At 36.1% G+C, this 26,743-nt stretch overlaps 2 protein-coding genes across 3 annotated transcripts in view; one reads left to right on the forward strand and one right to left on the reverse strand.

The window, feature by feature from the left end:
- The first annotated feature begins 571 nt into the window (after positions 1-571).
- Positions 572-9,986, forward strand: tmem175 (transmembrane protein 175). The gene is given in 10 exon segments (NM_001100075.1): positions 572-864; positions 1,075-1,113; positions 3,339-3,436; positions 3,533-3,584; positions 3,667-3,702; positions 3,833-3,916; positions 3,997-4,161; positions 7,553-7,634; positions 9,104-9,239; positions 9,317-9,986. Coding segments are annotated over 10 exon segments (1,563 nt in total). The 5' UTR covers positions 572-663.
- A 2,447-nt stretch (positions 9,987-12,433) lies between these two features.
- Positions 12,434-26,743, reverse strand: part of cds1 (CDP-diacylglycerol synthase (phosphatidate cytidylyltransferase) 1) — a 35,691-nt gene continuing 21,381 nt past the window's right edge. The window contains exons 6-13 of one of the 2 annotated variants that reach the window (XM_001341863.9): positions 24,249-24,307; positions 22,802-22,884; positions 21,820-21,907; positions 21,587-21,655; positions 20,381-20,533; positions 18,367-18,486; positions 18,166-18,269; positions 12,434-16,039 (exon numbers count right to left, since the gene is read on the reverse strand). In XM_001341863.9, coding sequence (XP_001341899.2) covers positions 15,904-16,039; positions 18,166-18,269; positions 18,367-18,486; positions 20,381-20,533; positions 21,587-21,655; positions 21,820-21,907; positions 22,802-22,884; positions 24,249-24,307 — 812 coding nt within the window. In that variant the 3' untranslated portion in view covers positions 12,434-15,903. Of the gene's footprint in view, positions 16,476-18,075; positions 18,270-18,366; positions 18,487-20,380; positions 20,534-21,586; positions 21,656-21,819; positions 21,908-22,801; positions 22,885-24,248; positions 24,308-26,743 lie in introns of both variants that reach the window. The other variant, XR_012406197.1, reaches the window with a different exon arrangement.

Below are 26,743 nucleotides of genomic sequence, written 5' to 3' on the forward strand. Positions count from 1 at the left end.
TGGGTATGTACCTATTTTACACAGTCTTTGGTATGTACGGTGAATAATTCCAAATGAAACTTATGAAGTAGCTATTTGGAATGAGCCATATTTTCCTCCAATCAATATCAGAAACTAAAGAATTCCAATAAAAGTAACATTTGGAACTGATACAATTCCATTAAGAAATAAAGATTGTACTGATTTGTTTGAAGATTCAGTGATGCTTTTACGTACGTCTCTTCTACGCCTGGATCATCAGCTTGTTTTTATCCACGATTTTGCTAATACATACATATATTTTTTTTCATTATATTTGGCTGTTAGTAGCTTAAAAGGTCTGTCTGACAAATCACTCACGCAAAAGCATCATTTTTATTACGAAAATAATTACTCAATCCATCCTAAATATCCATCAGATAGAAGTTCATTTCAGTTTGTCCTTTTAAACAACACTTACTATGTTATGTGCATTAAAAACGTTTTAACAAAAAGTCATTTCAGGTCGACGAATCAGTTCAGCTAATGCATTCAAAAGATTCGACTCAAATGAATGATTCGCTTAAGAATCAGACATCGCTAACTTCCGGTCAGCTGACACTACGTCGTCGTTGTTTGCAAACAAAACTACCGTGTGTTCATGCCTGCTCCGTCCACTGACAGACAGCACTCTCAACTGCGGCCATGGGGGAGAACGACGAAAGCGAGATAATTGAGCATCATGACGACGAAGAGATGGAGAAGAGACGGCCGCCGCGGACTCACGCGCAGTCGTTTCTGGAGAGCGTGGCGTCGTCGGTGAAGGAGGGACACAGCAGCACTCAGTCCTCACACCGCCTGCTCGCCTACAGTGATGCCCTCATCTCCATCATCGCCACTGTCATGGTGAGGAAAACTCACACTCAGCCTCTGGGACATCTTACTTATTTATAATATACGTAAACTGTCGTCCACGTGACAGGGCGCATAATGACAATTCCTTGTTATTCCCCATGACTCACTTGTTTTTGAGCTCCATTCAAAAGCTTTTCCTATGAAGTAACGTTACATGTATGATAATGAATTTTAAGAACTGCCTGCTTTTTGTGTTTACAGATTTTGCCTGTTGCACATACAAAAATTCAGGAAGATGAGGTAAACCTATCTTTAGATCATCTTAAAGTGACAGTTCATCCTAAGAAAGAGAATTGTCATCATTTACACACGTTTATGTTGAGCGAAACCTTTGTGACTGTGTGAACACAGAACAAAACGCGTGTCTTCATGTGCATATGTACATACAGTATGTGTTACTTGCAGAAAAGAAAATCATCTGAATTTAAGTCAGTGTTTCTCAACCAGGGGGCACCAGCACACACCCACAAGATGACTTGTAAATTATTTTAAATAAACAGATAAGATATTAGCTAAAAGCCAACTGAAATCGATATTCACTGTAGGCTGAAATCTTATTAACTGCTATAATTTGTTCATTTAGCATCTTTATTTTTCAGTAACTTAATTTTTGTATGTTTTGCAGCTCTAGTGGTATGAAAGCACAGATATGTAAGGTGTTTTTCATTAAAATATACAAAAATCACTTTTTTTTTGGCTTGAAGAATGTTCAAATCCAAAGATATAAGCAGTTTTAACTAATGACATGGATGGATCGTGTCCATTGTTGTCAGACTAATGATGTCATACACCCTCGATACTTTAATATGAGGTGTTTTATTAGACTGCACAAAGCAGACAGAAGTCTGAAATGTGTTTAGTATGATAAAACTGCATGTTATCAGTGAAACCACAGGAATACTTTAGCTCATCCATGAACATCATTTCTCCAGGAATCCTTTAGGATGGATTGAATACCCCGTGATTCCACAAGTTCATGGCGTCATCAAAATACGTCTTTGTTTGTTGTAAATACACTCCCTCTAGAAGCAAAAGTGACTGTCTTTAATAAATAAAACTGCATGCTTCTTGTGATAAAGCATTGTCACTGGAGCTCCTCTTCTCTGTTTATTATGGTTATGACAAGTCACCCAGTATTTTAAACAGTATAAGCACATATTACAACAGGGCTGCACAATATATTGTTTCAGCATCGATATCGAAATGTGTGCATTTACAATTGTCACATCGTAAGACATGCAATGTTGAGTCTGGATTATAGTTGAACAGGAGTTAAAGTATTGTATTAAATTACTCTATACAGAATTTTTATGATTTATGCAAGAAAAGAGAAGTTCTTTTGGCAGATAACTTTGCTTGTTTTTTGCTTATGTTCTTGCCTCTAAACTCTTATTTCTTCCGAAGTTAAAAACAAAACAAAATCTTTACCTGATCTAAGAATTTTTGGATATTTTACAAACTGCATTCACATCGAAGGTGGCGAGAGCATTAAAGTTTGCTCTAACCGCTGTGACGACAACAGCTCCGGCAGTGAGAGCGTCAAAATTTGATATATTAATCTCGTATTTAAAGGAGCAGTTGCAGCATACCAGATAGTAAATCAGTTACATTCCCACATAAAACATGCTTTCTAGCGTGAAAATGTTGCACGTTTTTTCTCAAATTTATTTAACAATGCAAGATTAAGTTGATGCGTGTGGTATGGCTTTGCTTTACTTATCCAATATGTGTCCTTCTGTCTGAAATGTTCTGAAATCGTTATAGCTAGCACGAGATTACCAATTTATTTTTAAAGAAATAAAACATATTTATATCATTAATGCACATCAGTAACTTGCCAGTTACTGTATTTTATTGTATGTCCCTGGAGAAACATCGTAAATAGTTGGAAATACGGCGACCGCAATAATCAACCCATTGGGTAAAAACTGCGGTCTTAAGTTCACAGGACTGTGTTTTCTGGAAACCTCTCAAGTGGTGGACTTAAACATTCTGATTGCTTGCCGCCGAACCACATCATAGTTCATTGCCATAAAGTTGCCTTGATTACAACTCTCCTTGACACCCACACCAGTGAAAGCGCACCGCGCTGCTCCTCGCTGCTTATTGCCATCGGCTCCCATTGAAAATGAATGACTTCCAGCTACTTTGACGTTCTTGCCGCTTTCGGTGTGAATGCACAGTTAGGCCGAAGCAACAAACTGCAGGCTTTGGATGTTTATATCAGTTCTATATCTTCTAAATGCAAATGTTGGCAGTTTTGAAACACACTAGCTAATAGATATCCATAAAACTAACAGACTGAAACTAACGTCTAAATCTTTTGTTTTTTAATTTCATGGGCAGTTTTGTATCAGAGACAGCAGGCGTCGTTGTGGTTGAGAACTGCAGATGTAGAATGATTCATGGGTAGATAAATATATTTTTTAAGCATGAGTGACTGACTGTTTATCTCCTGTTTTCAGGAACTGAAACAGAGTATTCAGGCTTTGCTCACTACTAAGATTGCCGTCTATTTGATGACATTTTTGATAGTCACTGTTGCCTGGGCTGCTCATATCCGGTGAGAGCACTGAATCTCTTTAGTGTCATACATTGCCTTTATTTAAATTCTCCTTTGGTTTATTTGCACAGATTTAATTTAAACATTTGCCTTTAGGTTGTTTCAAGTCATAGAGCGCATCGATGACACACTTGCACTGCTTAACTTGGTGAGAGCGCCAACAAATCATCTATTCATCTTGACTGTCAGAATAATGAAAGTGTCTAACGACTTGAACATTTTTCTTTCAGGCATGTATGATGCTTATAACCTTTCTCCCATACACAGTGAGTAATAATCCTCACGCATGTTTTGAAAGATTACTTGTTCTTCTATTTTATATTTAAGAATAACCCTAAGCTTTAAGCTGTTTGTGATTTACTTTCAATGTTTATTTTATTCGTTGTCATCTCATAGTTCTCTCTGATGGCCACATTTCCGAACAATATTCTTGGGATCTTGCTGTTCTGTGCTTGTGTGATGGTGATTGGTTTAATCCAGGTGAGATTGTTTGCATTGTCAGTGTTTTAAGTCGATGCCCTCTCCGTGAAACACTATATCGATTTTCTGTGTGTCCTCAGGCCTTAATTGTCTTGTATGGATTCAGCCATCCTTTCCTCCTCAATGACCAGATCCAGATGTCTGAGAATCAGGCCTATTACAAGCAGCACATCCTAAAAGTCATCATGAGGGTCCCTATCATGTGCCTCTTTGCCAGCATCTTTTCATTCATCTTCTTCCAGCTGGTTGGTGAATTTACTTATTTACACGAAATGCATGTCATAGTTCATATTCCTACATTATAAACATATATAGACTGACTGGCCAAAAAAAAGTTGCTGGTTGTATTTGGTTGGAAGGATGAGGTGACGTGAAAAAAACAAAACAAACATTCTATTTAGGCAGAAGTGACAAACTATAAGCTTTAAATGTTTATAATGGTGTATGTCTTCTAAACGTGAAGTTTGTCATTGTTTTGTACCACACTAGCTTTCATTGAAGACTAACATACTGATGCTAACATCTAAATTGTTATTTAAATTTCAATGGACCATTAAGTAGACAAATATTTACAAATATAGTTCACCCAAAAATGGATTTTCTATTGAGTTTCTTTATTCTGTTGAAAAAAAAAAAGATATTTAAAAAGGTACTGACACTCATTGAATTCTATAGTATTTGTTTCCTACTATTGAAGTCATTAGCTGCATTTCCATTGTTGGGCCAGTGCGAGCTAGGACTTTTTTCGGGCTGGGCTGTGCCAATAGCCCGGGAGTATGAGCAGTGAGACTGAAATCATGTTGTGTTTCCACTGTTGGGCTAGTAGCTTGCAGCGCTCAACGAAACCCCGGCCCCAGAACATCCACTGAATCAAAAGTCACACAACCCCACCCAGTTCAGCGGGAATCAGGCAGACAGATAAAGAACACCATCACATCATCATAAATCGATTAAAATGAGGACAACTGAAACAAACATTCATTATATTTGTTTACTCGCCAGCTGACTGTTGTCATCGTGCATAGTGTTTCGAGGATTTATTTAATGTTTTTCTTTTTGTTTCCGATATTTATGATTCTTTAAATGATTTCAATATAGCTTAGGCTATTTTACCTAGAAATGACACTATTGTGTTGAGCCTACAAATGTGGACACTTAATTTATAAAGTTTTATGTCCTTCTGTTTTATTCATATTTTGTATTATCTCCAAAATAAAGAAAGAAACACAGCCACTCGTGGCATCAACAAAGCAGTGAAGCGAGTGCTCTTTCACCTGTTCTCTTGCACACATAGATCTAAGTGCAAGTTTCATTCACAAACACACTTTAAAAAATTGACAAAAAGTTCTTGACAACTGAAAGTTACTGGAGGCTGTCTTTAATATAGTGTAACCACTAAAAAAAGTGGGTTTCCTCCGGGTGCTCCGGTTTCCCTCACAGTCAAAAGATATGCGGTACAGGTGAATTGGGTAGGCTAAATTGTCCGTAATGTAAGAGTCTGTATGGATGTTTCCCAGAGATGGGTTGCAGCTGGAAGGGCATCTGCTGTGCAAAACACATGCTGGATAAGTTGGTGGTTCATTACGCTGTGACGACTACAGATCAATAAAGGGACTAAGCTGAAAATAAAATGAAAAAATGATTATTATGCGTTATTGAAACATAAAGGAGAACACAGCAAAGAAATATCACTTTAAAATAAAACTACTTTATTATTTTATGCAACACCCTTACACTTAAAAGGGAAACATAAGGGCGATCATCAGTAAAAAGACCCCTAGCCTATAAGGTGTTTAATGGAATAGCCTTAAACTTTAAATCCCTTAATCTTAATCTGACCAGCTCTATGTTTTTCTTTACTATGTATTTTTTGGCGCATGTGCTTGTGTGCGCTAGGAAAACTAGTGTTATGGCGGCATGCCATCTTTACCAGACTCAGGCAAACTCTGCTTCTCTTTTCACTTCACCTCGAAGCCCCTGCTGGCCCTCTTTGACAAAAGGTATTTGATGGGGCTTGATCAGGCCCCGGAAGTGTCATTGCTTTAGGTCCAGTAGTGGAAACGAGGCTAATCGGTACCAGCAACAAGCGTTCTTCAGAATATCTTTTTTGAATTCTACTAATGAAAAAAAACTTTCAAAAAAATGTTTAAAACCACATGAGCGAGAATAAATGATCATTTTCATTTTGGGGTGAACTATCCCTTCAGGTCTGTGAATGGATCTTTATTGCACTATTATGTTCGTCTTAAAATATATTTTAATAAACTTGATAGGAACAACGCATGCTTATATTTAAACAAACATTGCTTATTATCTGCAGTGTCTCTGCACACAAAATCACATATTCAAATATAAACATACCCAGAAAACAAAATAATGCCAAAAACATCATTTAAAAAATAAAAAGAAATTCAATTGTGTAAAAATGTTATACAACTGATTTGTCATAAGTATGATAAGTGGAACTTGACTGACTCCACATTACCTATAATTAGTGCCAGACAGCAATTGGACATTTTTTGCTATTTCTGTGCAGAATTTTTTCAAAAATCTGAATTTATGTGGAACGATTTTAAGATTATATCACAAAAAAACTTAACATATGAAATAAATTATACCTTTTTAACTTTTATTTAATGTTTACAGTACAAATCCAATTAAATCCACCTATTTGCTAAACAAAACAAGTGTCTCACAAAATGTATTGTGAATAAATCAAATGAACATTTTCATATTAGTCAATATCATTACTGAAATTAACTAAACACATTTACTCAATTAAATACATAGACTTAATGATGAACTAAAAATCTGGAAATTGCGGATTATTGAGTGGGCAGATTCCGTGTGGGCTTACCAATAATATATAAAAAAAAAAATAATATTTTATCTTGAATAAAAGGGTCCCACGAAGTGCTTTGAAAAATGCATTTTTATTTGATGTTTGACATATTTCAACTAAAACGAGGGTGGAACATAGTGTAGCTCCTCCTCTTTTTAAACAGCCAATAGCATTTTGTTTTTATCACAGCTCTACTAGTAAAAGTAATTGAGCTCAAGTACTTCAAATGAAAAGCAAATAGGAAGCGTCTTGAAGGGGGCGGGGCATGTCAGATACTAGAGAACATTTGATAAAAACTAACAATACTGATACTAACAAAAAAAAAATCTATATATTTTAATTTCATGGGACCTTTAATTATAGACATAATACTTTATAATGCATCAATCTGTTCGCTGTCTTTTAAACTCACTTAAATCAAGCATATTTGATGATTTTTATATTTTTAGTTTTCAATAGTTGTTCTTTTTAGAATGTAATGTAATGAAAAAGGTTTGTTGTCTAGCAATTTTGTCACTTTATTGTACCATGATTATATACTGTTATAACACGTGAAGACTAATCATTGTATATGGATATTGTTTAGTAAGTGAACAACAACATTATAAACTTGAAATGTCGTGAATTACATTTTACAGCTTCTTTACATGACTTTTATAGTGTAGAATCTAAAGAAGCTTTGCAAGGATTTGCTTACTTCAATTCTAATAGCAACTTTATTTTGAGCAACTAATCAAACAATCAGTCAATAAACATTTCTTCTTTCTTTTTTTATATATATTTTCCCCTGGTAGTCCTACGTCCTTTTGGCTATTGTCATATTCCTGCCCTACATCTCTCAGTGTTTAAAATGGATCCGGAGTAAAGCCATTGGTGGTAAGAGCACATTGTTCCTACACTTCACTTTCTATTCTTATTTTAGATAAATGTGAAATGTGGGATTTATACGTCATCTGAAAGCTGAATCAATAAAAATGTTAGGTTAGGACATTTTCTGGCCAAGACACATTTTATGGAAAATCTGAATTCTGAATGTTCCAAAAAATGCTGTAATGGCAAATCATTTTCTTCCTCTTCACAAGGAACACATTTAAATGTGATGACTGAAATTAAAGTCAGACAAAGTTTGTCTTTCAATTGCTTAGATTCACCGGAGAATGATCAGTTTAATCACAAACAGACTCTCAAACAGAGTTTCTAAAGACAATTTTTCAGATAAGAATTTCTGCTAAGACTTTTTTTTTAGATTGTCCCTATTGCACGTTTCTGTTGACTTAAAGGTGCATTGCAACTACAAGCCAATTAATAAACTTTGCAAGTACATGTCAACTTGCACTAACCCCAATCCTAGCCCCAACCTAACAGTCTGCTAATAGTCTAATGAGAGTCAGTTGGCATGTAGAGGTAATGTAACTTAAATTCAACAAAATGTGTTAAAATGACCATCAAAATAAACTGATACAGAATTTCCCAACAGCTCCTTAACTCTTATACAACCAGTAGACTACACATAGCTGTAACAGCGCAATGATAATGCATTTGATCTTTACTTTAGCAAAACCTTAATCAACTTATAATATCAATATAGAATTGTCAATCATCAATACATGATCTTCAATATTAAACATTTCCATCACAATACTAAGCGATGGTAATTACTAAAAATCAAGTTTTGGTAGATTTACAGATTTGATTTGATCAATAATAAAGTAATTCTATCCCTACGTTTAAATGTCAGTTTTACTTACAATAGAAATAACAAGTGTCATACTTGTTAAGTGTCATACACAATACAGGATGGTACAGAATTCATAAGAGCAGCATTTCATTCATTCAAAATATGATTACATATTTGTAAATTCAAGTTAATGAATTTGTAAAGTCAAGTTAATGCATCATTGCTGATTATAAGCTTTACAAACAATTATATAGATGCCAATCCTATGAATGGTGGTTCTTCTCACAGAATAATGACTGAGATTTATTAGTCTTATTATCAAAGACTGAAAGAACTTATTCTATGAAAACCACCTACAGCATGACTGTAATGTATATTCTTCTTATTACATGGCTACATGCCACAAACATAAACACCTAGACACAAAACATTGATCTTAGCTGTAATCATTTATTTACTCTTTAATTAAAAAGCAGAAAGAAACAAAAAAAAACAGCTGTAGTATGGTGCCAAACAGTACCCAGATGAGTCTGTGGGATTTAGTTTCAGCGATTGTTCTCAGGGAGCAACACACTTTGAAATGTTGTGATTTGATCAATCAGAATCAGTTATTCCAGAGAGCTGGGTGTGGGATAATCCGCATTAATCACTATTATTTTGAACTCAGGTCAGACAGACGAAAGTCCCGATTCAATGCCCTTCTACACTTACCACCCCAGTGAGCCGCTGAGTAAAGAGCGAGTAGAGGCGTTCAGTGATGGAGTGTTCGCTATCGTAGCCACGCTGCTCATCTTAGACATTTGGTTTGTCTTCTTGATCATTTGACAAAAGTTCTTTCAAACATGACAAGCAGACTAGTAAAAAACGTCTTCCTCCACAGTGAAGGCAATGTGCCCAATCCGTCAGTGGTGAAGAAGAAGTTTGACAACAGCCTCATCGCTGCTCTTCAAGAGTACGGTCCTGAGTATCTGGCCTACTTTGGCTCCTTCGTCACCGTGGGGCTGCTTTGGTTCGTCCATCACTCTCTCTTCCTCCACGTGACCAAGGCCACTCGTCTCATGGGCCTCTTCAACACGTTCTCCCTGGCCTTTGTTGGTGGCCTGCCACTCGCCTACCAGCTCACACACGAGTCTCCCAGAGGCTCCCGTAACGAGCTGGAGGCTGTGCAGATCAGCTGCGTCATTATTTTTTTCGCCAGTCTCTTCCAGTTAGCAATATGGGTGACGGCACTTTTTACGGAGCGCGAGACGTTGCACCCGTACGTGCGATACGGAGGTCGAGAGCACACCTTTATGCTTGCCAAGCTCTCACTGTACCCCTGTGTAGCACTCGGGACCTTCTTCATCACCTGCATCCTGAGCCGCTTCAGCGCGCCGATCTTTCACATGATGGAAATCTGCATACCGTTTGCTTTTCTTTTACTGAGGCTGCTGGTGCGTGTGGCGCTGGCGCTGCTCAGATGGCTCTTCTGCTCTGCCAGGAACGATTTAGAATGCATTCCAGTTGAAGAAGAGGAATCACGGCTGCCCATTAATGATATTGTGACTTAGCAGTGAATGGAGAAGAAGAAAACGCCTCAAGGTTTGATCTAAGATCAAGGTTAAGCTGCTTTCTAGCGCAGTTACTTATGATTAATGCTGCAACTGACAGCTTCCTGCTGTATAAACCATCCATATCAGTCAAATCTCCCTGTGGATGTCTTTGAATGAATGTTGAATGATGTGTCCTAATTCAGAGGCTGCACACTTTTAAGGATGCTGACTTATTAAGGATTAACCAAAGACTATAAATTTATCAAGATGGTTCAGTCTTATTACTTTGAAAGGGAGAAACTGAAATGTGCAGTATGGTGAAAAAAATCCCAGCTTCAGAGTAACACAGCCAATCACCAGCTGGTACTGTAAATGTGTCACCTCAGCTGCTGTTAGAAGCACTTAAAGGGGCAGTTCACACAAAATTGTAAAGTGTTCTCAACATAAACGCATATTCTAGTGGTTCTAAACTTTTGTGGATTTCATTCTTCTGTGGAACACAAAACAAGACATTCTGAGGGTTGTTGGGAAAAAACAGCTATTGACATCATAGTAGAACATAAAAATGTAACAAAAAAAGTAAAAGTAAATACTGAGCATGTCAATAGCTGTTTCGATTCAAAAACATGATTTTAAGAGTTCACACTTAGCTGATGATTGATTATAAAGCTTGTTTGGCATGCTGTCCCGGGAGAGAGCTTTTTAACTTAAGTTGCGTGTTTATGGACGGTGGGAGGAACCTCGGGGAAACCCACATGAGCACGGGGAGAACGTGTAAACTCTGCACAGAAACATTGGCTGGCTTGGTATGGACTAGAACCAGTGACGTTCTTGCTGTGAGGTAACAGTGCTTACCGCTGGGCCACGGTGCAACCCATCTAGGAAAGAAGGAGTAGAGGTGGAAGAGGGCATTCTTCAAAACGAAGACAGTATTTATAGTGGCTTAGGAATCGTCTGATATACATATATATGTTACATTTTTTGTGCAATTAATCTAAAATGCACATAAAAATATGTGGATGGAAACAGCTAATGATTGTTTTATTCCACATGCTTCAGTATATCTTCCTCTGTGTTCAACAAAAGAAATAAACTCAAACAGGTTTGGAACAAGTAAAAGACGAATAAACGATGAGAGAATTTACATTTCTGGGTGAACTACCCTTTTAAGACTGTGCACAAGCAGAAATGTAAGCTTTAAGAGGCAGGTCATGTTTAAATTGCCAATTTGAAATATTTCGCTATTTTCCGGTTTAAATTGTTTGTTTGATTTTGTTACCGATAAGGTTACCCTTTAATTAGGGCTGCAAATCTACACAGTTTCAACCCCAATTAAACATCTCTGATCACAAACTAATTCCTTCAGGCCCGTTTAAAACCTACAGGTAAGTGTGGTGAAGCAGGGTTGAAAGAAAACATGCAGGGCTGCGGTTCTCTAGGAACCGAGTTTGACACTATTCCATCAAGGCAACATTTGAAAGAGTTTCACACTAGGTTAGATTTCATCATGCACTTTTGACGCATTTCATCTTGAGTTGCTGTTTTTGAAGGGTGCAGCCTCTGAAATGGGACACTGATTGATTTCACTTTTTAAAGCAGTGCTCTGTGGACTGTGGAAGAGGGTTTTTTTTTCTTGTATTTATTTATTTTGGTTTATTTATATATTTTTATGTTTTCCTCTTAAGTCCCATTTAAACAAAGGAAGATAACTATAACAATTAAAATACATTTCTAAAAATCATTTTTAAATGTTCGAAACATTCACAGCCAATCAGAATCCGTCCTGCGTTAAAAAGCACATTTTAAGCAGCACATCGCAAACTGACAGTGTGCCTATAATTAACCGAATGTTGTCATCATCAGTTAATGCAGATGCTGATGTAGTTAGAGTTATCTTACTGTGAATGGGGTCTTTACAGTTTTCATTAGCGTCGTCTTCTTGTCTTTAGGTTCATTATTAAAAAAAAAGAACTACATGAACATTTGACACTTACAGCCAGTTTTAGTATTCCTGTTATTTTGGTGCATTCATCTGATCTGTGTTTAACCTCATGTAGTGTCCGCATGATCACAGCCTTTTTTCTGTCTTGTACTTTTATTCTGTTGAAGCTGTGACAAATGCTTTGTAGTGTGCCGCTTGTGTAATGTTTTGTAGGTATCTGCTGTTCATTTAATGCAACTATGAAACTGTCGATACACCTTAAACACTTTAACATCATCTTGATGGAGCATGTAAAAGGAATCAAGATGCATAAGCCATTACAAGAGCTGTTTTTTCTATATTGTTGTTTTTTTGTATGTATTTAATCAGTGATATGACTAAACTGACTAAACGTTTTATTTGTACATGATTGCACTTTTTAAGTTGTCAAAATGTTAAGTTGTGTTTTGGGGAATTAGCGCTGTCAGATGAGATGGCACTGAATAAAAACAAACACATCATTTTGAGAATAAACTGCTTGAAATCAGAAGTCAAAAGTGAAGTTTATTCACCAAATAGCATTGCAATAATAATAGTAATTCTCTCTTTTTTCCCAGTATTGCCCATCATTTGTCTCTGAAAACTTAATATTAAGGTTTTTTCATTGAACATCAGACATAGACATAAATAAATTTTCCCATATTAAAAACAAAAACAATCCATGAAGAGCAAGTAATTCAACCCCATTTTCTGCCACGCTACAATATAATATATCGGGCAATGTTATAAATTAAATCATACAAACCTAAATTGCTAATAATACATTTTTAACATCCACAAAACAAGCGATTAGCTTTTTGGTCTGACAGGATTCAGATGACTACAAATACAACATTCTACATACAGCAGACGTGACGGAAAGAAAAGGTGTAAACCCACTGCAGACGGGAATGAATCAAGTCATATTTCCATTTTAACTGGTCCAAAACTTTAACGGTTATTGCAAATCCACTTTGCTGCATGTTGAATAAAAAAAAACATAAATAATATGTGATAACCAGGACTAAAGGTTCCATTTCCTCATATAAGTGCTGATCAGTCTGATACACTATTTAAAATCTTGTTTTGTAAGCTCTTAATTGCAGTGTGATGTTGCTGTTTTTTACAGCAAAATTGCCAGTACTTTGGTACGTGTTTGTTTGGTAAATATTGAGCAAGATTCAAATTGACGTTTAAAAATGCAGCTCAAATCAAGATCACAGAAAGGACATTTTAAAAAGAAAAGCATATAAACAGCTCACTGTTCAAATCATTTCCTAATATAGTTTCTCTCTTCAAAGCACCAGTGTTGTTGTTTTAATAATATGAAATAACAATAACTAAATCTTTCGACAGTGCAACTAAAACCAATGATCATAAAGGGGAACACAGCAAACCACCCCACAACCCCTAAAAACTATCTTCTCAAGTATTTCTTCCCCCAGAGAGGGGTTTAGTCATGCCGCACTTAAGAAAATAAGACATGTCTAGGTCGTTTTGCATATTTCATAACATCCTATAATATAGAATTGAAGCCTTATTTATATATTACTTCAATAACTGTATAATCTCCATATATATGATCTAGTATATCTTATCTATGTACAATAACACACGTGATGATATGTACAGACGGAAATGAGTTATTCTAGGGCTCACGCAAACACACTCAGTAATGTGAAGGGGAAAGAGAGCATGGCTATTTCAGGCAGTAACAGTAGGACTTGCAGACATGCTTCTGTTCAGCTTCGTTATGCTTTGAGTGTAGGACCCACATAAAAGTGCAAGAGATAGTTCAAGCAAAACTGAAAATCATCATTCACTCGTCCTCCGGTTCTTTCAAACCTGACTCATTTTCTTTCTTCTGTTGAACACAAAGGAAGATATTTTGAAGCATGTTCGGAAAAATACATTTTCCTACTATGCATGTCAGTGGCTGCTGGTTTCCAACATTCTTCACAATGTCTTATTTTGTGTTCAACAAAAGAAGGAAGCACTTGAGCGTAAGTAAATAATAATGTTCATTTTTGGTTGAACTGTCCCTTAAAGGCGAGACGCTTCAGGTAAAAGTAGTTCATACATTTTCAACTTTAAGAAGTTGTGCATTTTGGGTTTGTATAAAGTGATTCTTACATGTGATATTAAGAAACAGAAATACAATATACACTTTCAAGTGCTACTTCCTTGCATTTCATGTGTTTGTGTCTACAGATTTCAATTATACTTCATCATTTTAAAGTATCTTCTCTAGAAATGTGGAGATATAAATTGTTGTAGACAGAAATCTGCACTTCAGCAGCACCTACAGTACATACACCAAACTTGACTGTTTTTACGAGTTTCTTTTTCTGCACTATTTCCAAAATGATGTAGTGGGTAAATATGAACCTGACTTCAACCATTGTTTACATTTCAACACAAATGTATGCAAATTGGTGCATACTTAATTAAATAATCCATCATTTGCATATTTAAATGTAGCATTAAAATACAAAATATTAAATAATAAAAATGTAATATTAAAAAATGCTATCGCAATTATTACACTGCAAAAATGCTTTTCCTACATGCTTTTTGTCTTGTTCCTTGTCCAAATATTAAAAATCTCCTCAATCAAGAAGCATTCTCTAGACAAGAGTTTTTCCTTAAAACAAGCTGAATAATCTGCCAGTGATTGAAGTCGAATAATCTTGTTTTCTGGTTGAAATAATATTATTTGACTGGACCCACTGCCACATTCTTTTATTAAAGGAAAAACTTCATTTTGACATATTGTATCTGAAAACAGAACAATATTTGTATTAGTCTAGAACAGGGGTGCCCAAACCTCTTATAAAGAGCCAAACCTCAAACTTAATCGAGGCATGTGGGCCGAATAATATACAAAACCCAATATATCCCACCAAATTTGCCATGGGTCATTTCCTAATTTATCTGCAAATATTTCAATGAATGTTTTAAATCAATAACGAAAGCAGTATCATGTTAACATTTTATAATGAACTTATCAGAGTAAAAACATAATCACATTTATAGCACAATGGAGTTCAATGCTGAAAACACAAGCCGACCAGCTCCTGCCTTTGTCTGATTTGCTAGTCGATGTCTTGTCATCGCTTTTTGTCAAGTGCCAGTTTTACATTTAAAAGTCTGCTACATTTACAACATTTAACTGAAACATGTCATTTCAGTACGTTTTTTTTTTTTTTGTAGCTCAGCATAAAAAAAACCAAAAAAACTAAGGGTTACGTTAAAATCAAAATAACAATCTGTGTCAAACACAACCGCAAATGTCCTGTCTCTCTTTTTTTTAAATGGGAGGGTGGGCCAAATGAAAGGTTACCATGGGCCAACTTTGTCTGGCAGGCCCTACTTTGGGCATTTCTCATCTAGAAAATGTTTCTTGATTTAAGAATGGTTCGATATAGAAACAAGACAAAAACTCTAAATAAGAAAAGCATTTTAGCATCATGTAATCAATCAACTGGAGAATCGCGTTGATCATTAGTTTTTGCTAATAATAGTTTTTAGTAATAACTTGAATATTTGATATCCTATTCACCTGCAGTGTCTTGCCCTAAACATTTAAATGTTACCCATGAGAATTGCGGCATCTTAAAAACCTGAAGCTGCCACTATGAGCCAGAATCACCATCAAAATCAATGATGTCAGTCCAACTGAAGCGTCCTTGCTGTAGTGTTATACGTTCACTTACCACAGGATTGGATGTTTTTGTTTTAAACGTCTGTTGATGTGTTTTTAATCTGACACAGTGGCTCTGAACGCGTCGCCCTCTTGTGGTCGTTTTCCCTCCAGTGTTTGTTATGCTTCTGTTAGATTGAATGTGCGAGTTTGCTTTGCAGTGGACGTCACTCTCTCTTGTCCAGGAGCTGCTGCGGAGGGTTAGGAGTGTGTGATCACAGTCATAGGCGAATGCTAACAGAGTTTAACAGCACTTGAGCTGTTTTCGTCTGTCATTGGGCTTCCTCTACAGCAGGTGGCAGCAGGCCCTTTTCTCGCAATTGGTTGCGCAGTGTGTTGAAGATGCCGAGCTGCTGCTCTGGTTGCAGGACGAGTAACTGCTGTAAGACCTTACTGGGGTTCGGCCCTCTGAGGGACAAAATAAAGAAAATAAATACTACAGCGAATCAAATATGCTTTAGGATGTAGAATGGCCAGACATGGAAGTGCGGATAAAATGTTGAACAATTATTGTTTTTGCAACATATCAGAAGTAAAATTGTCTAAAAAACCTTATAAGCTTTTTTTTTTTACATATATTATGAACATTTCTTCATCTCACATAGCAATAAAAACCTTTAAACTAATTGAACACATCGTAAAAAAAAAAAAAAAAACACAATTAAAGTATAAAATCATTTAGAAATATGCCAAATAACATTTCCATATTTAAAAATATATTATCAGAGAATTTTTTCTGTCAAGAAATCTTCTGTATAATTGCTCAAAATAACAAATGTTTTCATCTGTTGTGATCGACAATCAGAGTTATTATACTAAATGCAGCTTTCTGAAGGTCAAACAGCTATTGTGTTGCCTATGAATGAATATATAAATATCTGTTTGCATTTGTTAATTGTTTGTATTTCTTCAGTTAAGCAGGGCTATAAAATTGTAATAGTTTGACTTATCAAAATAACCATGTATCATGTTATTTATAAAATGACAGCTGACTGACAAGCTTAAACATATTTTAGATTAAGATTAAAGCCTAATGTCATTTTTGGGGCACGTGTCCAACACATTGTAATTTAAAGGGTCATGAAACCCCCCTCTTTCAGTTCAAGTCTACCTCAGATAAAATTTTTAAAAAATGCTCTAAAATGGGCGAGGAGCGCTGCGAGCAGAGGGAGGAGTGAGCGGAGCAGAGCAGGGGAAAAAACTTGAGGAGACCATAGAGGAGACCCAGAATTTTATAGTTTACAAAATTATAATACAAAGAAATAAACAGTAAATAATTGAATGCCCTGCTACATATATGATAGGTTATTTGTGATTTCATATAATATATAGGCTGCATAGCCACATAGCCACAATTTGTTATATTATCATAAAGATAATCATGTTTATATGCCGGTTGTAAGAAACCTTTGAAGACTCACCTTTTTAGCATTGCTTTTAACTTAGGATGAACTTTTTTATTCTATCTTATGGTTCATTTTCTTTTATTTTCTTTCCTTTTTTTGGGGGTTTTCGCCTTTATTTGATAGGACAGTAGAGAATTGACAGGAAAGCATGGGGAGAATTGAGAGGGGAAGGATCGGCATAGGAACGCAAGGCGGAATCGAACTCGGGTCGCCGTGAGCACCGCAGTGCATGTGTCGATGCATGTTCATATTCTTATTGTTTTATTGCATCTTTTTATTATTGTCCTGTTTCTGTTATTGTTGGTATTTTGCCTTGTATTGTTAGTATTTTGCCTTGCAGCGCTTTGAGTCTAAGAAAACAATTAAAACGACTATTATTATTATTATCATAAACATTAAATGAGGAGGACTTCTCTCCTCCACAAAGATCGCCATTCTCCAATTCTCATACAGCTCTCCCAACAAACATGCTTGCTGCGCACAAACAGCTTGGCTGCATCGATAGCCTGGACAGCATCGCTGGGAAAGCCATGCAACAAATTACACTGCATAAGACCCTTCATGAATGGCTGAATACTGCATGCTGTACGGGGCCGTGGTCTCACAGCTTGGGAGGTCTATCATCGGAAAGCACATGCTCTCATTAATAATAAAGAAGCAGGGTCTTCTCATAGGATAAGAAATCTCAGCTATGAATAATAATGAGAAACCGAGGCATCATCACTCCACTAGCAAATGCGCGCTACGTCACCGATTTTGATTCTGCCCCAAAAATGATTTTAAACCCGAAGATGAAATAAGCTGACAAAAGGTTTATCCACAATTAAAGCAAACAGGTGCTAACGTTTTGCTCAACACACACACACATCTGTTAAAATCTTTAAATAAGTACTCGAGGGTTTCTTGAAACTTTAAATAGATTTTAATTCAACTACTAAATTAAGATGTATAAACCAGCAGAAAAGAAACTCCTACAGGTCTGGAACCAGTTGAGTTTTGTGTGTGTGTGTGTGTGTGTGTGTGTGTGTGCGTGTGTGCATGTGTGCGTGTGTGTGTGTGTGTGACGAGCAGATCCATTTATTTGATGTATTTGGATGGCTGATGTTAAGAGTAACCTGATTTTCTCACCTGATAAAACTTGTTATGTAAACATGAACGAATGTCGCCATCAGATACTGACAGTCAAACCGATCCATTATTCCACCATGACCAGGAATGGTGTCTGCAAAGTCCTACAGAATCAAAACACAAGCTCACAGTGTAACTGTCACTCCACACAGGTAAAGTCTGCATGAAACTGATACACATTTCTGCTGAACGGGAACTAACTTTGATCTTGAAAGCTCGTTTGAAGCCGCTGGCAAAGAATCCACCAAATGGCCCGATCAGAGAGGCGAATGAAGAGAGCGCAATACTGTGGATCTGAAACGGGTAAAGGTTCACCGTTTTCTGCAGACAGAAGAAAGGCACAGACATGAGCAGCCAGTATATTATAAAGAAGCATCACTGTTAGAAAATTAGGATCTTTTCAAATGTTTGAGGAATGAAACAATCCCTGACAGCGAAAACAGCACCAAATGTTGAGTCCCTCACACCTCATCAAACTGCCAAGGCTAATTTATTGTCATTATTAGTATATATGATTGATTTTCAAGGTTTGTTCTCAAAGAGTTCATTTATTCATCTATTTTTAAACCATTACCATGATAGGATATTAATATAACTTTAACATGTTACACTTGACCTTCATATACACTTTTAATCAATCATTGTTTCAATGATATACAGTTAAAAGTAAAACAATTATCCAAAACTAATTCTATAATTCATTGCTATAGTTAATACATCAATATCTCACTTTCAGGACAGAATAATGGAAAGAAAATGTAGCGCTTTCACATATTGTCTACTTTGCACCAAGGGTTTTTCTCTGTCACAAGCTGAATTTAAGCGGTGATGCGGTGACTACAAGACCAAACCATTTTCAATTCAATTTAATTCAAGATTATTTGTATATAGCACTTCTCAAAATAATTATTGTTTCAAAGCAGCTTTACTAATCATTACAGAATTTCAATCAAAATCAGAAAAGTGAAGGTTACTAGTTACTATAACATTCTTGGTAATAATATTTTTAATTAACAACTAAGTTCTAATACGTATATAGGTGATGTCTATGTGTAGATGTTGAGTGAAGTGTATTTTCCTTTTCAATAGGAGACCTCCAACATAAGTAGGAACAAGCTGCAAGACACATCTGCTTAGTTGTGCCTTTACTGAATGAGCACTGTGCTACGTCCAGCAGATCACACTATTATGTAGGGATGTCCCGATCAGGTTTTTTTGCCCTCGAGTCCGAATCTGAGTCAATTAGAAGAGCGAAGAAACAGATCCAGGATGCTCCTTTTTTTATTCAATTCACCTAATTTTAACATTCTACAACTATGTTGACAAACAAAGCACTTTTATGAGGTAGCTTGAACAATCAAGTTATAAATAACTGAATTTCTTTACTTTTGAACTTTAGTGCAAAAATAAATATAAAAATAAATCAAATATAAAAACAAACAGCACCTCAACTTTAAATAACCGTCATAAAAGTCGTCATCAACTTTATAGTACCTCCAGACCGCAGATATACTCGCGCTTTCTGCTTCAAGCTCCTGATTTTTTAAAATCATACCATTAATAAATTAGGTCGCACACTCTAGAGCCCTGATATATATTCGAGTCCTGATCAGGAGGTAATGTCAGATTCCAATTGAGTCTAAAACTGCGTGATCAGGCCCGATTTCCGATCACATGATCCGATTTGGACATCCCTGCTATTATGTCTTTCTTTTCTTTTTACCTCTTTTATAACCTCTTAAACACATTTGTTTCTGTTTTTATCTGTTTTAATCATTTTTAATTCTTTTAATCATTTTTATTTTCTTGTTTCTTTAAGTCTTGTCTGAGTAAAGCACCTTGCATTACCATTGTGTATGAAATGTGCTATATATATATATATATATATATATATATATATATATATATATATATATATATATATATATATATGAGCTAATATATTTCCTTGCCTTGGGTAGACAAATAAAAAACATTTCACTTTTTTACACTTGACAAACTGTCTTAAAAGTATAATTCCTAGTAGCATAATAGATACTTATATATCTATCTCATTTTGTCATGTTTTAGATTATCATTAAATCATGACCCCCCTCGCCAAGAACCCCTCAGTTCCACTACTACCCCTTGTCTGATGCCCCTTCAAGTTATTACACATGAATCAGAGATTTTGTAGTCCATGAGCTGTTGAAGTTTTACCGCGTCCAGTACTTACCCATCTTAGTGCATTCTGCACCACTGCGGGAAGTGTGTATTCCTGGATCATGAACAGATTTGAAGGCTCACACTCTACTGCAAAGCGGTTTGTCTCACTGTCATATTCCACAGGACAAACAAAGTACTGGTACTGAGAAAGCAGGTACGCAAACTGGAATAAGAGGAAGACATCAAAGTTTGAGTTGTCAGGTCATAAAGATAGTCAAGTGGTAAAATGACATTTGGGACAGACTTATTAAATCTTCTTGTATTAATAACTACTGTCAGGATTTACTTGTATAGATATTATTAAAGTGGCTCAGTGGTAAGCACTGTCGCCTCACAGCAAAAAGGTCACTGGTTCGAGCCCCAGCTGGGTCTGTTGCTGTTTCTGTGTCTGCATGTTCTCCCTGTGTTGGCGTGGGTTTCCTCTGGGTGCTCCGGTTTCCCCCACAGTCCAAACACATGTGCTTTAGGGGAATTGAATAAACTAAATTAGTATATAGTATATGTGTGTGAATGCAAGAGTGTATAGGTGTTTCCCAGTACTGGGTTGCAGTTGGAAGGGCATCTGCTGTGTAAAACAAATGCTGGATAATTTTGCAGTTCATTCACCTCTGAAACAGAGTCTAAGCTGAAGGAAAATGAATGAATGAATGAATGAATGAATGAATGAATGAGATATTATGAAATAAAATTGCTCAAACTGTTATAAAATCAAAGCCAAAGGTCTAACCAAATTAGACATTGATTTCACAAAAAATAAGGTTGCCATCAATCAATGTCCTTTTTTTAATCAGTATTCTGTATTCTTCTCTCACAAATTGATACATTTCGATCCCAATATCACTTCAATCACAAAACACACAACAAATATGTAACTGTGAGTGTCAGACCTCTCTGAAGTTATATGAAGGAAAAAAAAGATACATTTAATAAATGATTTAAAGTTTATCAATATTAATGGGTAAATTAAGCAGTCACCATAATGTTTATAATAGTCAATTTACTGGTATTGGGACATTATTTAACATACTACAAAATCCTACTTAACACTGCACTTAGTAGATGTAAATGAGCTGGTAGCATCAGTGTTTAAAACTTGAGGATTCTCTGTAGAAACATACACAGAATTTTCCACTGCCACTTTTATAGCACTGTAATCTCATACAAAATTGCATAAATCTAGCATATGGTGTTGCCTAAAGATCTATTGATGACTTACAAAAAAACTTAAGACCACTGTTGCAAAGAATCCCCCAATAAATCCTTCCCAGGTCTTCTTTGGGGAGAGCTGCAAGAAATCGAAGAGGTTTGAGAAAAGAAGCAATTTTTCTAAAAAAAAATAAATAAATTATACGTGGATTAACTGAATAACTGTGCATTAAATAATAAAAGAAAACAAATGTTTAATTATTATGAGATGAAACATCTACCATGTACGTTTCACAAGTTTACCTTAATCAGTGGAGTTCTTCCAAAAAAGAAGCCAAACAGGTAGGCCATGATGTCATTGCAGATCACAATAGAGATGGGAACAATAAACCTTAGAGAACAAAAAACAATTTTATTTTACAAACACGTATTGTAGGACAGAGGATTACTGTGCAGTAATCAGTGATGCATTAATGAGAGAGTCCACTCAAAAATAAAATCTCTTTAATTACTTTCTTTACTTTTAACTAGTTTGATCTCCGTAACAAATTCAAAGATTTGTGATGAAATCCTAGTCCTTGGTTACCCTATATGTCAGCAAGGTTCATGAAACATTGGGAAAGGTAGCAAAAATATTATCAGAACAGTCCATGTGTTATCAGTGGTTAATTCATAATATAATGAAGATACAAGAATACTTTTGTGTGGACAAAAATAATGACTTTATTCAATAATTTCTACTCTTATGCAGCAGTTTGATGGAAGCACTGTTTGTCACACTGCAATTCAAACTGTTGAAATCTTCAAACATGGACATTTTGTTCTATTCTAATAGCTTTATTAAATAAAGGTTGAACCACTGATGGCACATGGACAGTTTTGACAAAGTTCTTGATACCCTGCATTTGAGTGTCAGAGAGCTTTCAGATTTTATCTAAAACATTTTAATTTGTGTCCCAAAAATGAAAAAAGGTCTTAAAGAATTGGGACAACATGAGGGAGTGTAACAATTAAGAGAACTTTCATTTTTGGGTGCACTGCCCCTTTAAGAAACATGGGAGAAGAGTACATTAATATGAGCTTTTTTTAAGTACTTTAATGAATTATTTTACAGAATGTACATTATGATTAGGTTAACTATAATGTGATTTTTTCTGTTCTTCTTTGATCATCTAGGTATCAGATTATCATGTGGAAAATCAGGAAAGAGAGGAATGCAGCTGTAGAAACTCAAGTAGTATAGAGGTGAAGCCTCAGACAGGTCTGTCAGGTCAGGTGGGCTTACCAGATCATTCCCTCAAACAGGTTCTGAATAACCAGATGTGACTGAGTCACCACAATCAACAAGGTCACATGGGTCCAAGCAAACTGGAATGGCAAGCACAAACAAACACACACACATAAACACAAAAAATGGGCACCCACACAGACACACACAAACACAGAGTGAGCGACTGAAATGTTGTCTAGTCACTTATAAACAATAATGTGAATGCAAAGTGAAGTACCACAATCACAGCCTGATTACTGTGCTCACACAATGTATTCTCAAATGTTAATTCAGAAACATGCACTAAATATGTGTATCAAATAAAAGTTCTAAATGCTTGACAGCTAACTGTTCAAATTCATGTGCAATGGGTGACCACACTCGCAAAGGAAATGACATTTTGCTGAGATCAGTAGTTTTAGTAAACCCAGTTTATGCCGATTATTAGAAATGTTCAGCTCTTGTGGATGGACCCAACCCTAAAGCCTAACACTCAAGTTTCTGGTTAATAAATAACCAGAAACCTGCATCAAAACAAAGTCTATATATCCTGTAGGAATTATCAGTGATAGCAAGGCATCAGATGTTTTAATGTTTTATGGTATTCATTTGGGGGTTGTGGCAAAAACAAGCAACATTATTGCTTCCATTGCTATTGTCAAAACACAAAGTTTTCAGTGCACTTTTAAGACACCAACTTTGGAGTGTAATCATTAAAAAAATCATTTTGATAGAGGAATTCTATGTGCATTTTTTTGTAAATGACTACAAAAAATAAAAATATATACTTTAAAACTGTATCACTATTTCCATAAAAAGTAGCACAACTGATTTCAACACTGATATGGAACAAATGCTTAAAGAGCACTAAATCAGCTAATTAAACTGATAGGATGCTTCTAAAGGACTTCCTGTGACACTGAAGATTGGAGTGATAATGCTGAAACTGTATTACTGGAGTAATAATGCTGAAATGGCATCACAGAAATAAATTACATTTTAAAATATACTAAAATTGATAAAAAAAAAAAACTGTTAAATCATAAAAGTCATACACTGTATTTTTAATTAAATACATTTTGCCCATGTAAGCAATTTTTAAAAATGTTTTAAAATGTATATCCAACATAGAAATACTCTACAATAAAACATCTAAATGAAATGACTTCATGAAACTCTCCATTTCAGCACCAGACCATAATATCATGTATTATAACTTCTGTCTTGCGTACAATGTAAATGAATTCCATGCACTGACAAATTATAGCACAATTTGCAACATTTTCACAATGTCTAATGTACTGTATCTGAACACAGAATCATGAAATGTGATAAAATGACAAACAGTATTATGAAATGGGCTTATGCTCAGTTTTCAATCATCCAGCACATGAAATGCACATGACTGTGAATGCAGTGGATTAGTTTAGATCTGGCTGACACATAAATAACTGATACACACCATATAAAACTGCAGGCGGTAATGTTTCTTCACTAAACTCAGTACAAACATGCAGAAACCTGTAAAAAGCAAATAACATGCAGTTAGTTTACTAGAAAATATCAACCTTATCAGAGTGATTCTAACATTCATTTTTGTTTTGGAAAATGTCCATATCACTATTACAGTATGACAGCATTACACAACATTATAAGATTTGGTTTCTCATACTTTCACAATAGACTGGATCAAATACACTGAGTTAGATCCTATACAATATATTCTGCTTTATATGATTATCACTAATGAACAGTGGTCTTGACCATGAAGAGGGGGTGGATAGAAAGCCAGGTTTAGTAAAGGAAATGACTGCAGAGAGGGACACCTGCGACTGAATGCATGCTGTGCATTGATGGCCATAGCAGAAGCACATGCGCCTTTTGTGAACACACATTTACATCTACAACTGTAGAGGTGTCTATTGTGGATCATCCTAACTAGCTGAAGTTCATGCACCTAGAGTGATGCTTTATAGCAGGGGCCCCAACCTCTAGGGTTGGAGCCCAATACCAGGCCACTAGAACGCAAAACAACTCTACATGGGATCCCACTTTATTGTGTTTTTCCCCTTTAGGAAGAAATATTCATAATTGTGAACATCCTACAACGGGCGCGAAGTGTGTGCTGCACAATGGTCTAAACATTATTGTTTTTTAATGAGAGTATGCACACCAGTGCCGCCATATGGTGTCTGTTTGCGTTGCTTGGCAATGTATAGAAAACAATGGGCTGCTTAATGCCTTATTCACACTTTGTAGCTGCCTTCACTCTAGGTGGCGATTGAAGTTATTTACAGTATGATGATATTCATTAACAACGAATGAGCTTTCTTGCTTCAGAAAATAAACACTGTGGAGCTAAAACACTAAATATAAAATAATACATAAAAATTCTTAATTACAAAGATGATTTGTGTTGGTCTACAGCACGGAGATACAACCAGTCACTGTTGCTTGTGTAGCTGGAGGTCGCCGGAAGTGACTAGCTCTCTATTGAAATGAATGGTCACTTGTTGATGTGTCGCTGCATGTCGCTTGTTGTATGAATGTGTGTTAAGATTTCTCGAAAACAGCATGAGTAAAAAAAAAAAAACATCTCTCTAAAGTATTTCTTTAGGGAAACAAGCTCAGTGCTGATGGTGAGTTTTTTCATATGTGTTTCATGCATTTGTGACAGATGTACAGTATATATATATATATATATATATATATATATATATATATATATATATATATATATATATATATATATATACAAAGTGTGTGTGTGTGTGTGTGTGTGTGTGTGTGTGTGTGTGTGTGTGTTATAGACACTCACCGGCCACTTTATAAGGTACAGCTGTCCAACTGCTTGTTAACGCAAATTCCTAGTCAGCCAATCACATGGCAACAACTTAATGCATTTAGGCATATAGACATGGTCAAGATAATATTCTGTAGTTTAAACTGAGCATCAGAATGGGGAAGAATTGCGATTTTATTTGAGGGGTCTGGATGCAGACCTGGTGCAGTGCAATCTGAGCTGCATCAAATGCTTTTTAAAGGGCTCGCCTTACAACACCCCTAAATACCCCTTACAGTGACGTCACTAGCTCCACTGAGTGCCTTGTGTTTGACATTGCATCACTGAGAGATGCCGTGTTAGCTTGCATCATCAAGACTGCATCCAGAAACTACTGGATTTCAGTGACTTTGAACGTGGCATGGTGCTACTCCAGTCAGCTGAGAACAGGAAACTGAGGCTACAATTTGCATGGGCTCACAAAATTGGACAATAGAAGATTGAAAAAACGTTGCGGGGTCTGATGAGTCTCAATTACTGCTGCAACATCCGGATGGTAGGGTCAAAATTTGGCATCAACAATATGAAAGCATAAATCCATCCTGTCTTTTATCAACAGTTCAGGCTGGTGGTGGTTGTATAATGGTGTAGGGCATATTTTCTTATCACACTTTGGGTCCATTAGTATAATTGAGCATTGTGTCAATGCCACAGCCTACCCGATTATTGTTGCTGACCATGTCCGTCCCTTTATGACCACAATGTACCCATCTTCTGATGGCTACTTCCAGCAGGATAACACGCCATGCCATAAAAGCACGAAACATCTCAGACTGGTTTCTTGAACATAACAATGAGTTTACTGTCCTCAAAGGCCTCCACAGTCACCAGATCTCAATCCAACAGAGCACCTTTGGCATGTGGTAAAACGGGAGATGCGGGTTCGAGCCTTGGCTGGGTCAGTTGGCGTTTCTGTGTAGAGTTTCCATGTTCTCCCTACGTATGCGTGGGTTTCCTCCACAGTCAAAAGACATGCGCTATAGGTGAATTGGGAAGGCTAAATTGTCCATAGTGTGTGAGTTTTAATGAGTGTGTATGGATGTTTCCCAGAGATGGGTTGTGGCTGAAAGGGCATCTGGTGCGTGAAACATTTGCTTGGTAAGTTCATTCCACTG

This window comes from Danio rerio, chromosome 5, assembly GCF_049306965.1.
Source record: "Danio rerio strain Tuebingen ecotype United States chromosome 5, GRCz12tu, whole genome shotgun sequence".
NCBI lineage: Eukaryota > Metazoa > Chordata > Actinopteri > Cypriniformes > Danionidae > Danio > Danio rerio.